The following is a 13,367-nucleotide window of genomic DNA, read 5'->3' as shown; positions in this document are numbered from 1 at the left end:
GCACGTGGCAGCCATTTGTAGGGGGGAAAAAGCGATGTGGCAAATGCGGAGGAGAAGATCATGAGTACGGCCAATGTCAGGAATGCGTTAGCGTCAAATGCTGCAATTGCGGAGGATCACATAGCGCTGCATACAAGGGGTGCCAAGCACACAAAAGAGCGGCTGAGGTACAAAGAGTAAAGGTAGAGGAGAAACTTACTTATGCAGAGGCTATTCAGAAAGTGGATGGGAAAAGGAAAGCTGAAACAGGACCCCAGGGGCAAAGTCATAACGTTTCATATCAGCGTAGCAAGGAAACCTCTAGGCCCACAGGTAAGGAAAGGATACAAGTGGATAGCGTGAAATTCTTGGCATTTCTCGCTGAAGTCATAAATTGTACTGCATTGACAGAAAAGAAAAGTGAGAAGATTAAAATCATCGTTAAGGCTGCACGAAGGCATTTTTCTGTAGGGGCGGAAGTTTCATTTGAAGAAATAAGCAGAATTTTAAATATTCAACAAGGTGTTCAATCAGCATCACAGCCAGCACCATGTGGAAGTTCTTAATGGTTTTCAGCATCTTACAGTGGAATGCTAGAAGTCTCTGCTCTAATGGGCAGGAATTTAAGAAGTTTGTGGAAGATTTGGATGCCAGGCCTAATGTAATATGTGTGCAAGAGATGTGGCTTAGGCCTCATTTGGACTTTGTGCTGCAAGGGTATGTATCGGTGCGCAGGGATAGGGAGAAGGGCCCTGGTGGAGGGGTGGCTGTATTTGTCATGCAGGGACTGGGCTACAGAACTATTAAGGTAAGTGGAGGGGATAATCATTGAGGTATGAATAGGTAATTCCAACTTTCTGGTGGTTAACTATTACAACTTTTGTGAAGCATTAAACAAAGATGTTCTTGATGAGTTCCTGGGTGATGTGTCCCATAAGATGATTTGGTGTGGAGACTTTAATGCGTATAGCACACTGTGGGGGAGTACAGAAACCAATAGTAATGGTAAGGTAGTGGAGGAAGTGCTAGAGGAAAGAGACCTTATTTGCCTTAACGATGGGAGGGGTACAAGAATTGACGTTTCAAGTGGCCGGGAGACATTTATAGATCTTACCTTGGTCTCTGCGCAGTTTGCTAGATGTTCTAAATGGAATGTCATACAGGATGATTGTATTGGTAGTGATCATTACCTTATACTGTGTGAAATTGGAGTGGGGACAGTCCACATTGAAGATGTAACCTTCCATAGATGGGACTTTAAAAAAGCTAAATGGGATGACTTTAGTATGAATTGTAGTGCTAGACTGATGAGTTTTAATGTAGAACAGTATGGAAATGTCAATGGTGTTAACAGCAGGATTACTGGTGATATTTAGGAGATATTGCACTCTTCGGCCTTTCATTTCATCGGGAAAACAAGTTGTTGGCAGTGTAAAATGGTACCTTGGTGGACAGATAAGTGTAGGGAAGCAATACAGGTAAGAAATAATGCTTTTAAAAAGGTCAAATCAACTTTCTCTTTTGCTGACCTGGTTGAAGAGCTCAAGCTATGGTCAGGAGGGTTATAAGGAAGGCAAAGACGTTTTTGTGACACTATTGGAAGAGATACCTCAATCAATGATGTGTGGGGGATGATGAGGAGAATGGGAGGAATTAGGAGGGAGTTTTCTTTACCGGCTATCCAGTTTAATGAGGAAATTATGAGAACAGATAAAGATAAAGCAGAAGCGATGGCAAAAGTATTTGTTAGAATTCACAGTGTGAATAATGTGTCTCCTGAGGCTAGAGAAGAAATGGTAAGGGTGCATCCCAATGTTTTAGAGAAGAAGCTTGATGTAGATAATTCTTTTGATGTGCCATTTTCTATGTTTGAGTTAAAGCGGGTGCTGAGCGGAGTTAGGTCTCAGGTAAGGATGAAATTTGTTACATCATGGTGGAGAAACTATGTCCTCAAGCGCAAATGGTACTTCTGCAACTTTTCAATATGATATGGGAGACAGGGAATATTCCATCTGTTTGGAAGCATTCTGCTGTGGTACCAATTCTGAAACCAGGTAAGGAAAAGAGTGAGGCGTCTAGCTACAGGCCTATTGCTTTAACCTCTAATCTATGTAAGATAATGGAGCGAATGGTCACAGATAGGGTAACTTATATTGTTGAAAAGAGAGGCTTAATCAGCTCATGTCAGAGTGGGTTCCGTAGGGGAAGGATGACTATGGACCCTGTGCTGTGTCTGGAAGACACTATAAGGAAAGCCCAAGCAAATAAAGAGCAGGTTAATGCTGTTTTCTTTGACATAGAAAAAGCATATGATATGCTATGGCGTGAGGGGCTCCTTATTAAGTTAAAAGCAGTGGGAATAAGTGGCAGACTAATTGGGTCATGGACTTTCTGTTAAACAGAACCATTGAGGTGCAGGGTGGACAATCAAATTCTAATATTTATCATGTGGATAATGGTGTCCCTCAGGGCAGTGTATGCAGCCCTCTGCTGTTCAGTATCATGATTAATGACATTTTCTCAGACATAGACGTTAATATTGGAAGATCTTTGTATGCAGATGATGGAGCACTGTGGACCAGGGGGTGAAATTCACTTCATATTAGTCAGAAACTCCAGGCAGCAGTTAGTATTGTAGAGAATTGGGGCATTAAGTGGGGATTCCGTTTCTCAGTGGAAAAGACACAGGTTATTTGCTTTACCAAAAGAAGAATTGTTCCCCCTGTACATATTACTCTGTATGGACAGCCACTCAAACAAGTTGAGGTAGTGAGGTTCTTAGGGGTTTGGATGGACTGTAAGCTGACTTTCAGAGACCATATTCAGAGAGTTGTTGTTGTTAAGTGTACAAAAGGCAGTAAATATACTCAGGTGCCTAGTGGGGAGCGACTGGGGTGCCACGATGATGTCGTTAAAACATGTATATATTGCACTTATCAGATCTACTTTGGATTAAACGTGCATTGCGTATAGGTCAGTGGCAAAGACACATTTGATGAAACTTGATGTAATTCAAGCACAGGCCTTACGCGTGTGCAGTGGCGCATATAGGACCTCATCAGTCTCCACTCTCCAGGTAGAATCAGGGGAAATGCCCTTGGTTTTGAGGTGTCAGCAGTTGGCCATGGTGTACTGGATGAATTTGCAAGGCCATAAAGAGGATCACCCTACTAAGCATATTCTGACTCAGTGTTGGGAACACGGCAAAGCAAACTTTAATAGTTTTGGGTGGATTGGGAATAGCCAAGCTGGAAAACTTGGACTAACTAAGTTGTCTCATAGTTCTGTGGTTCCACTGCCACCTATCCCTCCCTGGTTTTTTGTTATGCCTACAGTGGATATCGTTTTAGTCAAAATGCGTGATGAGGTTGAGGAGGAAAGGGATGTGAAACATCTCACTAATGTGCATATACGCACCAAATATTCTGATGGGGTTCAAATTTTTACAGATGGTTCTAAAGACCCTGCTACAGGGAAGACTGCAGCTGCAGTGTTTATCCCAAAGTATAAGAAAGAAATTCAGAAGAGACACTCTGACCACCTTGCAGTTTATTCAGTAGAGCTATTTGCAATCTGCCTTGCACTAGAATGGATTGAAGAGGTTAAGACCCGGTGTAATGTTATTTGCTCTGATTCATTGTCAGCATTGACTAGTATTCTGCACGGCAAGTCAGTGTGCAGGCCTGACCTACTGTATGATGTTCTTCAAAGTCTTTTTAGACTGCATCAGCAAGATATTTTAGTTAATTTTGTATGGGTTCCATCTCATTCAGGTATTGAAGGGAATGAGGTTGTAGACCAGCTTGCTAAAGATGCTTTAAATTCTGAGATTCAGATTAACATTCCACTCAGTAAAGCAGAAGTGAAGCATATCATAGTAACTAAAATGATAAGCGAATGGCAGGGGCAGTGGGACAGGGAGAGTAAGGGTAGCTTCCTTCGCACTATACAAAAACAGGTGCCCACCAGAAGACAGTGCAGCTGGAGCCGAAAAGAAGAGCAAATAATAACAAGGCTTAGGATAGGCCACACTAGGCTGAACCATCATCTTCATGTTATTGGCAAGCATGCCACAGGCCATTGTGATAACTGCAGGGAAATAGAGACAGTTCAACATGTTTTATTAGTTTTCCCAGCGTACAGCATAGAAAGAGGTATATTACTAGAAGAGGTTAGAGAACTGGGGCAGGCCAGGTTCTCTCTTGAGGGTTTACTCTCCTTCTCTATGCCGTCTGCCTGGAGATCTGTATTTAAGTTTCTCAAGAACACAGGACTTTTTGTTAGGATTTAGTTAATGCTTCTTTTATTTGAATATTTTTTTTGGTAATGCGTCATGTAGGTCAATCTTTATGGTTTTAAAATGTCTTAAAAAGGTCTTAAATTTGACTTGTCTAACCCTGCCAGATGTATTTGAAATACGTATTTAATTACTTTAGCGTAATAAGCAAATAAACAACATTTTCATCACTCAGTTAAATATACTACCTATAACATGACAATAGGCTATGCTTATCATAGTCCGGGAGCCTAAGGCCAGAATCTTGGTTAACTTGGTTTTGTCGGTTAAAGTTTCTTTGCTGTTTCTTGTTGCCTAGGGGTTACTCAATCAAAATGGGGAGGGTGCCCGGTGATATCCCTTGGGCAATTCACTATATTCAGCTACCAAGTTGACCTTAATAACGATTTGCCAATAAAAATGCCAATTTTATTACCCTTTTGGAACAACAGCATGAAATGTAAACCCATTCATTCTTGCAGTGGTATGCCACATTGTGACCAACTTAAAAGTGTTAGATCCGACTTTTCTCTTTTACAATCACCTCTGGACATGTCTGAAGTTGGAAAAAAGGAAAAGAAAAGTCAACTTTATCACCCCTTTGCAAGGACACCCACATTTTTTTGTTTGTGTGTGTCACTCTTATGTCACCATGTAGAAAACATAAAAGCATTAGATCTGTCTTTTCTGTTTTATCATCCTCTTAGAACAAAAAAAAAAAAATTAAAAATAAACTAACTTCGGGAGCTTGAATTCTCAGGTGTGTCAAGTGCTACAAGACTAACATTTGAAAATGATATAGATATGTTACTGGGAGAACATTAGGACATGGACCCCATATGACCATGATCTTTGACCCGATGATCTTGAGTACCTATAGCTGATGTTCACTCTCACTACAGGACAGTATTAAAACCACTTAACTTTGACATGAGGATTTGGGATAACATATGCCTGCTATGCAGAAATAATGGAGGAGATGGAGGCAAAGACCTCCCCAATGCGAAACACAGTGGAGTTTTCTCCACCAAGTTAATTAATTCCGTATATTGGGACACCTTACAGGATGTTATTTTGTTTGTCCCCCATGTTGCCATGTATGTAGGCAACAAGCATGCATTAATAGCACAAAAAGGGAAATGCTGTTCAGTTTAAAAAGAGGCCCACCTGTGAAATTTGTTGTACTACTTTCATTTCATTTCACTTTATCACTTTCCACTGTTGCGAAGCCTGCTTGTTGTCAGTTCAATCATCGTTTACATTGATATGAGACGGTGATAAAAATTTTTTTTACCAAATCTACTTCATAGGAGCGCCAATGTACAGAATTAATAGGCTCCTGCCAGCCAATCCGAACATATTTTTTCTTGTCTCTTGGGGATACGTTTTCAATAATATGCCTTGTAGTTTCTTTTAAAAGTTGGTATACCATGATTATTGTGTGGGTATTTTTGTATTTTCAAATGTGTAATTACTTGTATTTTAATTAAATACATTTTTCACATCAGTATTTTGTATTTTATTTTGTTACTTTTTATGAGCTAGTATTTGTAGTTTGTAACAAAATAGTTTTTGATGTGCCCACCTCTGAACCCTACGCTATATTTCCCGACCAGTGACTTAAAAATGACCTTAACAGCACAAAGTATTTTTTATGGCACAAGCCACCAAAAACTTTAGCTTACTAAGGTTAGCCTAGCCTACTATTTTCATACATTTATATTTTTTAACCTACTATGTTGCTGCACCTGGCAATGCGTTTAATACAGTAGATTCATTTTAAATTAGGCTACTTTTAATGGGCAATTAGCTTTAGCCTGGGTGAAAAAAAAAAAGTGGTGGAATAGGCTTCTTGGCGTTTGATTAAGGTTAATATTTTGTATCTTAAAATCCGCCCTGGCTGTAGCCTATGCAAATTCATTGGCCCTTGCATTGGACTGATAGACGAGAAAAATGACAACTCATGTCATGTGTGCAATAACAGCTCAGTAGGGGGGAGGATATATGGAGAAACACTGGATTTGTTAATGAATTTAAAGTTTAATGTTCACAGAGTCAGTTACTGTGTTAACAGACCCAAAATTTGAGTTAGGTCTCCTACTGGAATGGAATGGGAAAACCGGAGTTTCCCCCCAACTCGGGGTTAACAAACTCAGGACAAACTAGGCCCACCTGTATTAATTTACATAAGCAGTGCTTTATGCATGCGTTATGGCCTGAAGAGTAGAGGAAAGCATACATGCTTTACTTTTATTTTTGGAGCATATGTGAAGCGTACACATGGATATATATGGACAAAATGGAGACGAGGAAGTGTAAATTGATAAATTTATGTTTCACTCTTGCTTGCTTGCAGTGTAAATTTGCAGTAAGAGTTAAGTTAGCAGAGGTGGACAAACCCAGGAAAGAAAAAGGCATGCCATGTATTCCTTCTACCTATGCAATTAACACAGGTGATATCACTGATTATCTGGGGACTCAATATAGAAAGTGGCTAACTCCTAGCTGAAATCCTATCTTATCTCAGTTTAGAATGGCATGTAAGATTTCTGGTATTACAGAAGTATGTTTCCTACCTAACTACATTGAGGAAAAATCCTATGCCTTAAGATAGAAATTTGGCCATTGCAGAACCATCCTTACTTAGGAATTTCCTAACTTAGGAAACCACAGACCCTGTCCTAAATTCAAAATAACTGCCAAATTTGAATGTAGCAGTCTTGTTAGGTTGTTCCCTAGCCTAAGATGAGATGAGGAACATGCCTGTCAAGGGACACCATTAAAGCACAATTTACTAAATGTGTTAATTAAGTAAATTAAACTAGAAACATGGACAAACAATATAAAAGGCATAGGCTATGTGTTTTAAAATATGTAGGCCTACTTCCAGGAGAATAAATATAGGCCTAGCCTAAATATTAATCATTACAACAGAATATTACATTATTATTTATTTATTACTAATTAAACCAAATATATTTTTATTTTTCATATTTTAAACCTGTACCTGTTCCTGTCTTTTATATTGTTCCTATGTCCCAAAGTTCTAAGTAAAACAAACAGGACATGTTTGGGGGGATTTTTTGTTTAAATTCTTTAGACCTATTCTTTTTGATTCGTCATCTTATGGGAGGCAATGATCTATGGGTTGTACAAAACATGTCACTGAAGCTGTTTGCGCAAAATTCCTCTCAGTTTACACATTATTCAATCCCTTTTAGAATAGGCTGTTTCTGGGGCCTGTTAAGTTGATATGAAAATGTGGAATGTGGGCTTTCTCATTGACCTTCTGAATGCCATTTAAATCCAGAGAGAACACAAACCAGTCTTTGCTTTTGAAAACGTAAGCATGGTGAACTGAATAGCGAAGGCCTACAGTAAAATGGTGTGTCATGACAAGCGAACAAAGAATTTCACTTTTGCTTTGACGTTTTGTTTACAAAGAGTCAAGACTTACGTACATAGGTTAACGTTATCAGACAGCGCTGTAAAATGTGTTTCTTGCATTATGATGGCTAGAGTTGCGGGACTTGAATAAATGATGTGCTATACTCGCAATCCCGCGCTGAAATTTAGGCCCTGCCTGCAGTTTCAAATACAGTAGAGAGACTGGCAAAACAATACCAGCCTCCATTACAAACGAATCAAGAGACAGGAAATAGTGCAGACGTCTGTGCAAATGTATGGATGACTTCGGTCAAGTTGGAAAGAAATGGACAGATTCGAACGAAGAAGGCTATGGGATTATGACTTCACGTCAAGTTAAAACTGAGTCGGTAAGCTCCAATATGGTTGATTATAATGGATGTTATTCCAGATTTGGTAACACTTTACGGTAAGGGTAAATTAATTATCATGAATTCATGCATGAATTAATTCATGATTTATGCATTCCTTTATATCTTATGAATCATCAGGAATTTACATGAGTTCATAGTCTCTCATTAATGACCTCATGCATGAACAACACATCAACTAAAGCATTAGGTACGGTGGGTCCATCCATGATTTATGATTTCTTAAGCATGATCATCATGATTACATGTACAGTATGTCAGGTTAATTACTCATGAGTTCATCATGTTTGTGGCCCCTCAACTAAGGTGTGAACAATGGCATGTGTTTAGAGAACTGCACAAGTTGTGTTCAAATCAGAATTTGAGTAGTGATGACAACATTTCTGGCAGAAAAAGAAATCATGATCATTCTTAATAAATCATAAATCATAATGATGTGCTCACCATACTTAATGCTTTAGTTGATGTGTTGTTCATGTACGAGGTCATGAATGACAGACTATAAACTCATGTAAATTCCTAATGATTCATGAGATATTAAGGAATGAAGTAATACGTAAATGATGAATTAATTCATGCATAAATTCATGAATATTCATGTACCCTTACCGTAAAGTTTTAACAAAGTTATTAAAGTGGGTGATTATTGTGGAAGAAACACAAAGGAGGCCTTCGCAGCTTTGATGCTTGGCCCCCATTAATAAGAAAAGATAGAAACACAATGGGGCTTAACAGCTTCGCTGCTTGCCCCCAATAAGAAAAGAAACACATTGAGGCTTCTCAGCTTGGCCCCCCAAAATAAGAAAAGAGACAAACACAATGGGGCTTCGTAGCTTGGCCCCCAATAATAAGAAAAGGTAGAAACACAATGGGTGGCTTTGCAGCTTCGCTGCTTGGCCCCCAATTAAATCCCATGAAGACTTTGTATAGACAAAGAGGGCCAATACATTTTGGTTGTTGGAAAAATAAAGTGTACGTGTAATTTACTTTGGCACGCAGATAGGAGAATGCCACAGAAGTAAGAGTATTTTTTCACTAGTTAGATATCCAGGTTTACAAAACTTACAATGCATGTCTTCTGAATGAATATTTATGAATTGCTATATATTGCTAGACCTGCTATTCTGAAATGAGTTTAGTTTTAGAAAACTAAACCAGGCCCACCACTTCTCTGAGGGGTTCTATGAGTCTGTACCTAATTTATTTGGACTATGCGCTGTTCTTCTGGAGTAACAGCAAAGATGGTTGTAAAGACATCAGAGGTTTGCTGTGCATGTTCTATAGCTCTTCAGTGTGCATTTCTAACTGATTAGCATGATTAGGTGAAATCAAGCTTGAATTTGAGCACTGTACAACATGATGAATTAAGTGGGAAACAGGAGCCCTTGTGTTTAAAGATGCATGACCAATCTTGAGAAGGCTCTGAGCCTGTAGTTTGTGTTCCTGTGTCAGTGAGAGTGAGAGTGGTAGTCTATATTTGTTTATGAAACTCAGAGGACCTGGAGTGACAGTCATTGCAGACCATTTAGTCTGTGCTTTCTCTGGTGTGGACATTTGTGTGTTTTTGGAACCCAAGCAGGTGGGGGTTCCACCTGCTGGATGAACGCGGTCAGCATTGGGGAGTACCATGGCCTACGGGTGGGCTCTGCCCTGCTCAGCATTGTGGCAGGGTGCATCATTATTGGCGTCTCTAAAGATTGTGATGCTGATGCTGTAGGAGGCATCTTCCTGGGTGCAGGTGGCCTGGGTAAGTTCAGCAGTTTTCATGATTTTTAGAGCCTATTGGGACATCTACATTACAGGGTTGTGCACAATTCGAATTGCAATTCTGCTTACTGTTTGCTACCTCAATTGAAATGCAAGTAAAATTCAAGAATTGAATTGGAATTTAAGAGCCTGTTTCAATTTAATTCTGGAATTTTGCACAAGCTTGCTACATTATATGTCCATAAACATATGGGCAACCTGGTGTGAGTGCTTATTGTGGAAGTTTTGATGGTAACTTCTACTGTTCATGAGAATCAAAATCTTTCTTTTGGGAAGATTGCATTCCCTTTTTTTCTGACTTTTTTCTTGTATGAAGAAAACATATTTATTGAACATGAGCAGGGCTATAATTTGAAGTGAGTAGGACTGCTCTTTCCATGAGATTCCATCTGACACAGACCTCAGGTTAACATTTGATCCAACGCTGTAATCTAAGCTCCACAGTGGCAGTGATCCCCAAAGAGCACTGATAAATGAACAAAAGACAATTATTCTGGTATGACAATACCAGTGAAACAGTGTTGAACATTTCTCTTAAAGCAAGGCATTTGTGAAACGTCTGCTCTTAAAAACTGAAAATACAGGCAGATGACTGCACCGTAAGCCATACGAAAGGCAGTCTCATACCTTTATAATTAAGTAGGTCACCGGATAAACATCTCCTCTTTGCTTTGGTGCAAATTCATGTAGCTGACAGACTTGTTGACATTCATGGTGATGCATGAAACATCTAAAATGCAAGCACCCTGGAACCATGATCTAACGTTATTCTAGATGGGTACATGGGAGTGACTATTCCAATGACCGCTATCATGTAGCTGTGTTAAATGTAATGGAACAGTGGATTGTATATTATTAACACTACAAGTGCTTATTCTGCATTTAGCATACAGTAACTATGGTGGCCAACTATGATAAACTGTGGCGGGATATAGTAGCCTTCAGTTTGTGATAATAAACCTAATACAGCGTTTTATTTTGGTCTTATGTTGTAATACAAAGCACATTATTGGCTTATTTGCTTATATTTTTGTTTAACACACTTACTTACATTTGTATTATCAAATTAATTAATTTCTTCTTTGGGAGGGGGCGGGGTCACATGTATAAATGTTACAAATACATTCAAGGAGTCATAGAATTTAAGACCGAGTTTACCTTGTCATAGTTGAATAACGGCAGTTTAGTATGTAAAATGAACATTAGGATAAGCCAGGACAATTGAAACGCCGGACGAATGAAACATTCCAGTTTTCTTTGAGTGTAATGATGACAGACTTCCTTTGATCACAAACAAAGAGCATGTTAACCTCCTTCTATCAGCCAAATATCTTCCTGTTATGTCCTTTTATTACATAGTTACAGGCGATAAACGTTTTTGATCGTTAAAAGTTAATTTCATTAGCGGTTTAATTTTTTTAATATTAAGTGTTTTTCATGTAAAGGTTTGACTTGCTTGTCGTTGACATGCTTATTCAGTAGACAACTTGGTGCTCTCCACAATCCCATATCTTCATGTAGCATGCTTGTTTAGATGGAAAGTAAAACAGACCATAATGGCATATGTCTATGAAGATGACAGAAAAACACAACTTCCCTGTGTTTAATCCTTAAAATCTTCAAGACCATTATATGTGGAGAGCTCAATTATTGGTACAACATTAATACATTATAGAAAGAAACCAATAATGATTGATACCAAATGCAAACAAAAACACATTTATACTACTCTTAATATCACTCTTTATGCACTTCTTTTCCAAATCTAGGGCCTTGTAGAAAATCAATGAGCACGCTGTACAAACTTTTAATGGTTCAGAACATGTTTGTCTTCCACCCTACAAAGTTTGGGCAGCTGTTGAATAATACTTTTCATATTAATACCCAAACATTGCTTACAAGTTAATGTGATTTTCAGACTGTAAACCTGATGTAATTTCAAGGGCTGAAAATAACATGAAGACGTAGGATTTGAATAGAACTATTTTACAGGCATTGGTTTTAGGACCCATTCTTGATATAAAAAAGGTTTGAACAGGTTTGACATGGAATGGCCCAGGGAGTAGAGAGATAAGAGAAGTAGAGAGATAATACAGTGATTTCAAAAACTACTCATCACGCCACCGGACCACTGTCAGCTTGGCGGTAGAGCTGGCATTCTGCAGGAGAGCCCTCTGATACCACCATCATCTGTTTAGCGGCTGATATTTTAAATACCAGGATACCAGGATTTTTTCCAGTGTGTGTAAGTGTGGATGTGTCCACCATTATTTACACCGTATTTACGTTTTTTTTCCCCACTTCCTGGTTCCAAATACAGCTGAGGGACAACTTTGCCTTTGCATTTGATCACCTTTCTTTTATTTGGTGTAGCATTGGTGTCTGAATGATGAACATAGTTCTAATAGTAACCTTTTCCTTCCAGGGCTCCTTATTTCAGTTTACCCTTTCATAAGAGCTTGGTTTAACTTTCACCACATCCTCCCCACTGTGGGTAAGATATGTCTCATGAATACAAATCTAGTTGTATAATTTGCAGTGTTTCCCTTACATACATTCAACAGAAGCACACCACTGCATTACATTATTAAGAGCAATGCTGATGAAAATTACATGTGGTTTATTGAAGAAACTTAATGTTAACATAGAAAGGCTACTGGCCTAATATATGGGGGCAAATAACTGATGCTTGTTAGAAATGAATTTAGTGAGAAATGTGTGTGTTGGCAGTGAAGTGGGAAATATTGAAGAGCGATGTTAATGTTGAGTCTAAGTAGTTCTCTCACACATAACTCTATTAGTTGTTCAACACACCCCTTTTCAGGACATGACATTTTCATCTCTGATACCTCATCTGTCAGTAACATTGCCACATTTATAAACAAGTAAACACTCCAATAACCGTTCTCAGTACAAAACGATGCAACACTCAATGGACCATTAGTACCCTATTCATGCCACATCTATGGGATTAATATAGTCTTGAAAGTATTGTGTGTGTCACTATTCAAAGCTGTAAACGATGATTTGTAATTATAGAAATGATTTACACCAAATTATTGTATAATACAAATAATTTCCAAATTTGTACATACTTTTACATATCTGCTGTAAGCCCGGATAAGTTGAGTTTACCTAAATAAATTGAGGACAGTGGTTCCTTAAAAACCATTGGTTCTCAAAGTGTGGGGCAGGCCCCACTAGTGGGGAATAGATTAACAATGCCTTTCTTTTTTAACAAGGAAGATCATAGATTTAAAACAAGATAACCACACAATCATGTCATAAACAGGCCGACATGAATTAAAATAACATCTGATCCAATATCTTAACGTTACCATTTTGTCCGGTTGATAGGGTCAGGTGGGGCTGGAAAATTCCCCACCTCCAAAATGGGGAATGACAGAAAAAGTTTGAGAACCACTGCTTTAAAACAATTAAGTGATGTGTAATGAAAACTTGAGTACATTTAACTAAAATTAAAGTCTTTTGCAATATAAACTGCTTTGCATAGTTAATACAATTCCTCCATAGAGATTGAATGATTG

At 38.5% G+C, this 13,367-nt stretch overlaps 1 protein-coding gene across 2 annotated transcripts in view; it reads left to right on the top strand.

Annotated features, from left to right (window-relative positions):
* Positions 1 to 13,367, top strand: part of kncn (kinocilin) — a 29,257-nt gene that overhangs the window by 4,907 nt on the left and 10,983 nt on the right. Inside the window, exons 2-3 of one of the 2 annotated variants that reach the window (XM_042086675.1) lie at positions 9,632 to 9,799; positions 12,245 to 12,313. In XM_042086675.1, coding sequence (XP_041942609.1) covers positions 9,632 to 9,799; positions 12,245 to 12,313 — 237 coding nt within the window. Of the gene's footprint in view, positions 1 to 9,628; positions 9,800 to 12,244; positions 12,314 to 13,367 lie in introns of both variants that reach the window. The other variant, XM_042086674.1, reaches the window with a different exon arrangement.

Source organism: Alosa sapidissima, chromosome 3, assembly GCF_018492685.1.
Source record: "Alosa sapidissima isolate fAloSap1 chromosome 3, fAloSap1.pri, whole genome shotgun sequence".
Taxonomy (NCBI): domain Eukaryota; kingdom Metazoa; phylum Chordata; class Actinopteri; order Clupeiformes; family Clupeidae; genus Alosa; species Alosa sapidissima.
The sequence above is the reverse complement of the archived record's forward strand: the minus strand, read 5'-3'. Positions and strand labels throughout refer to the sequence as shown.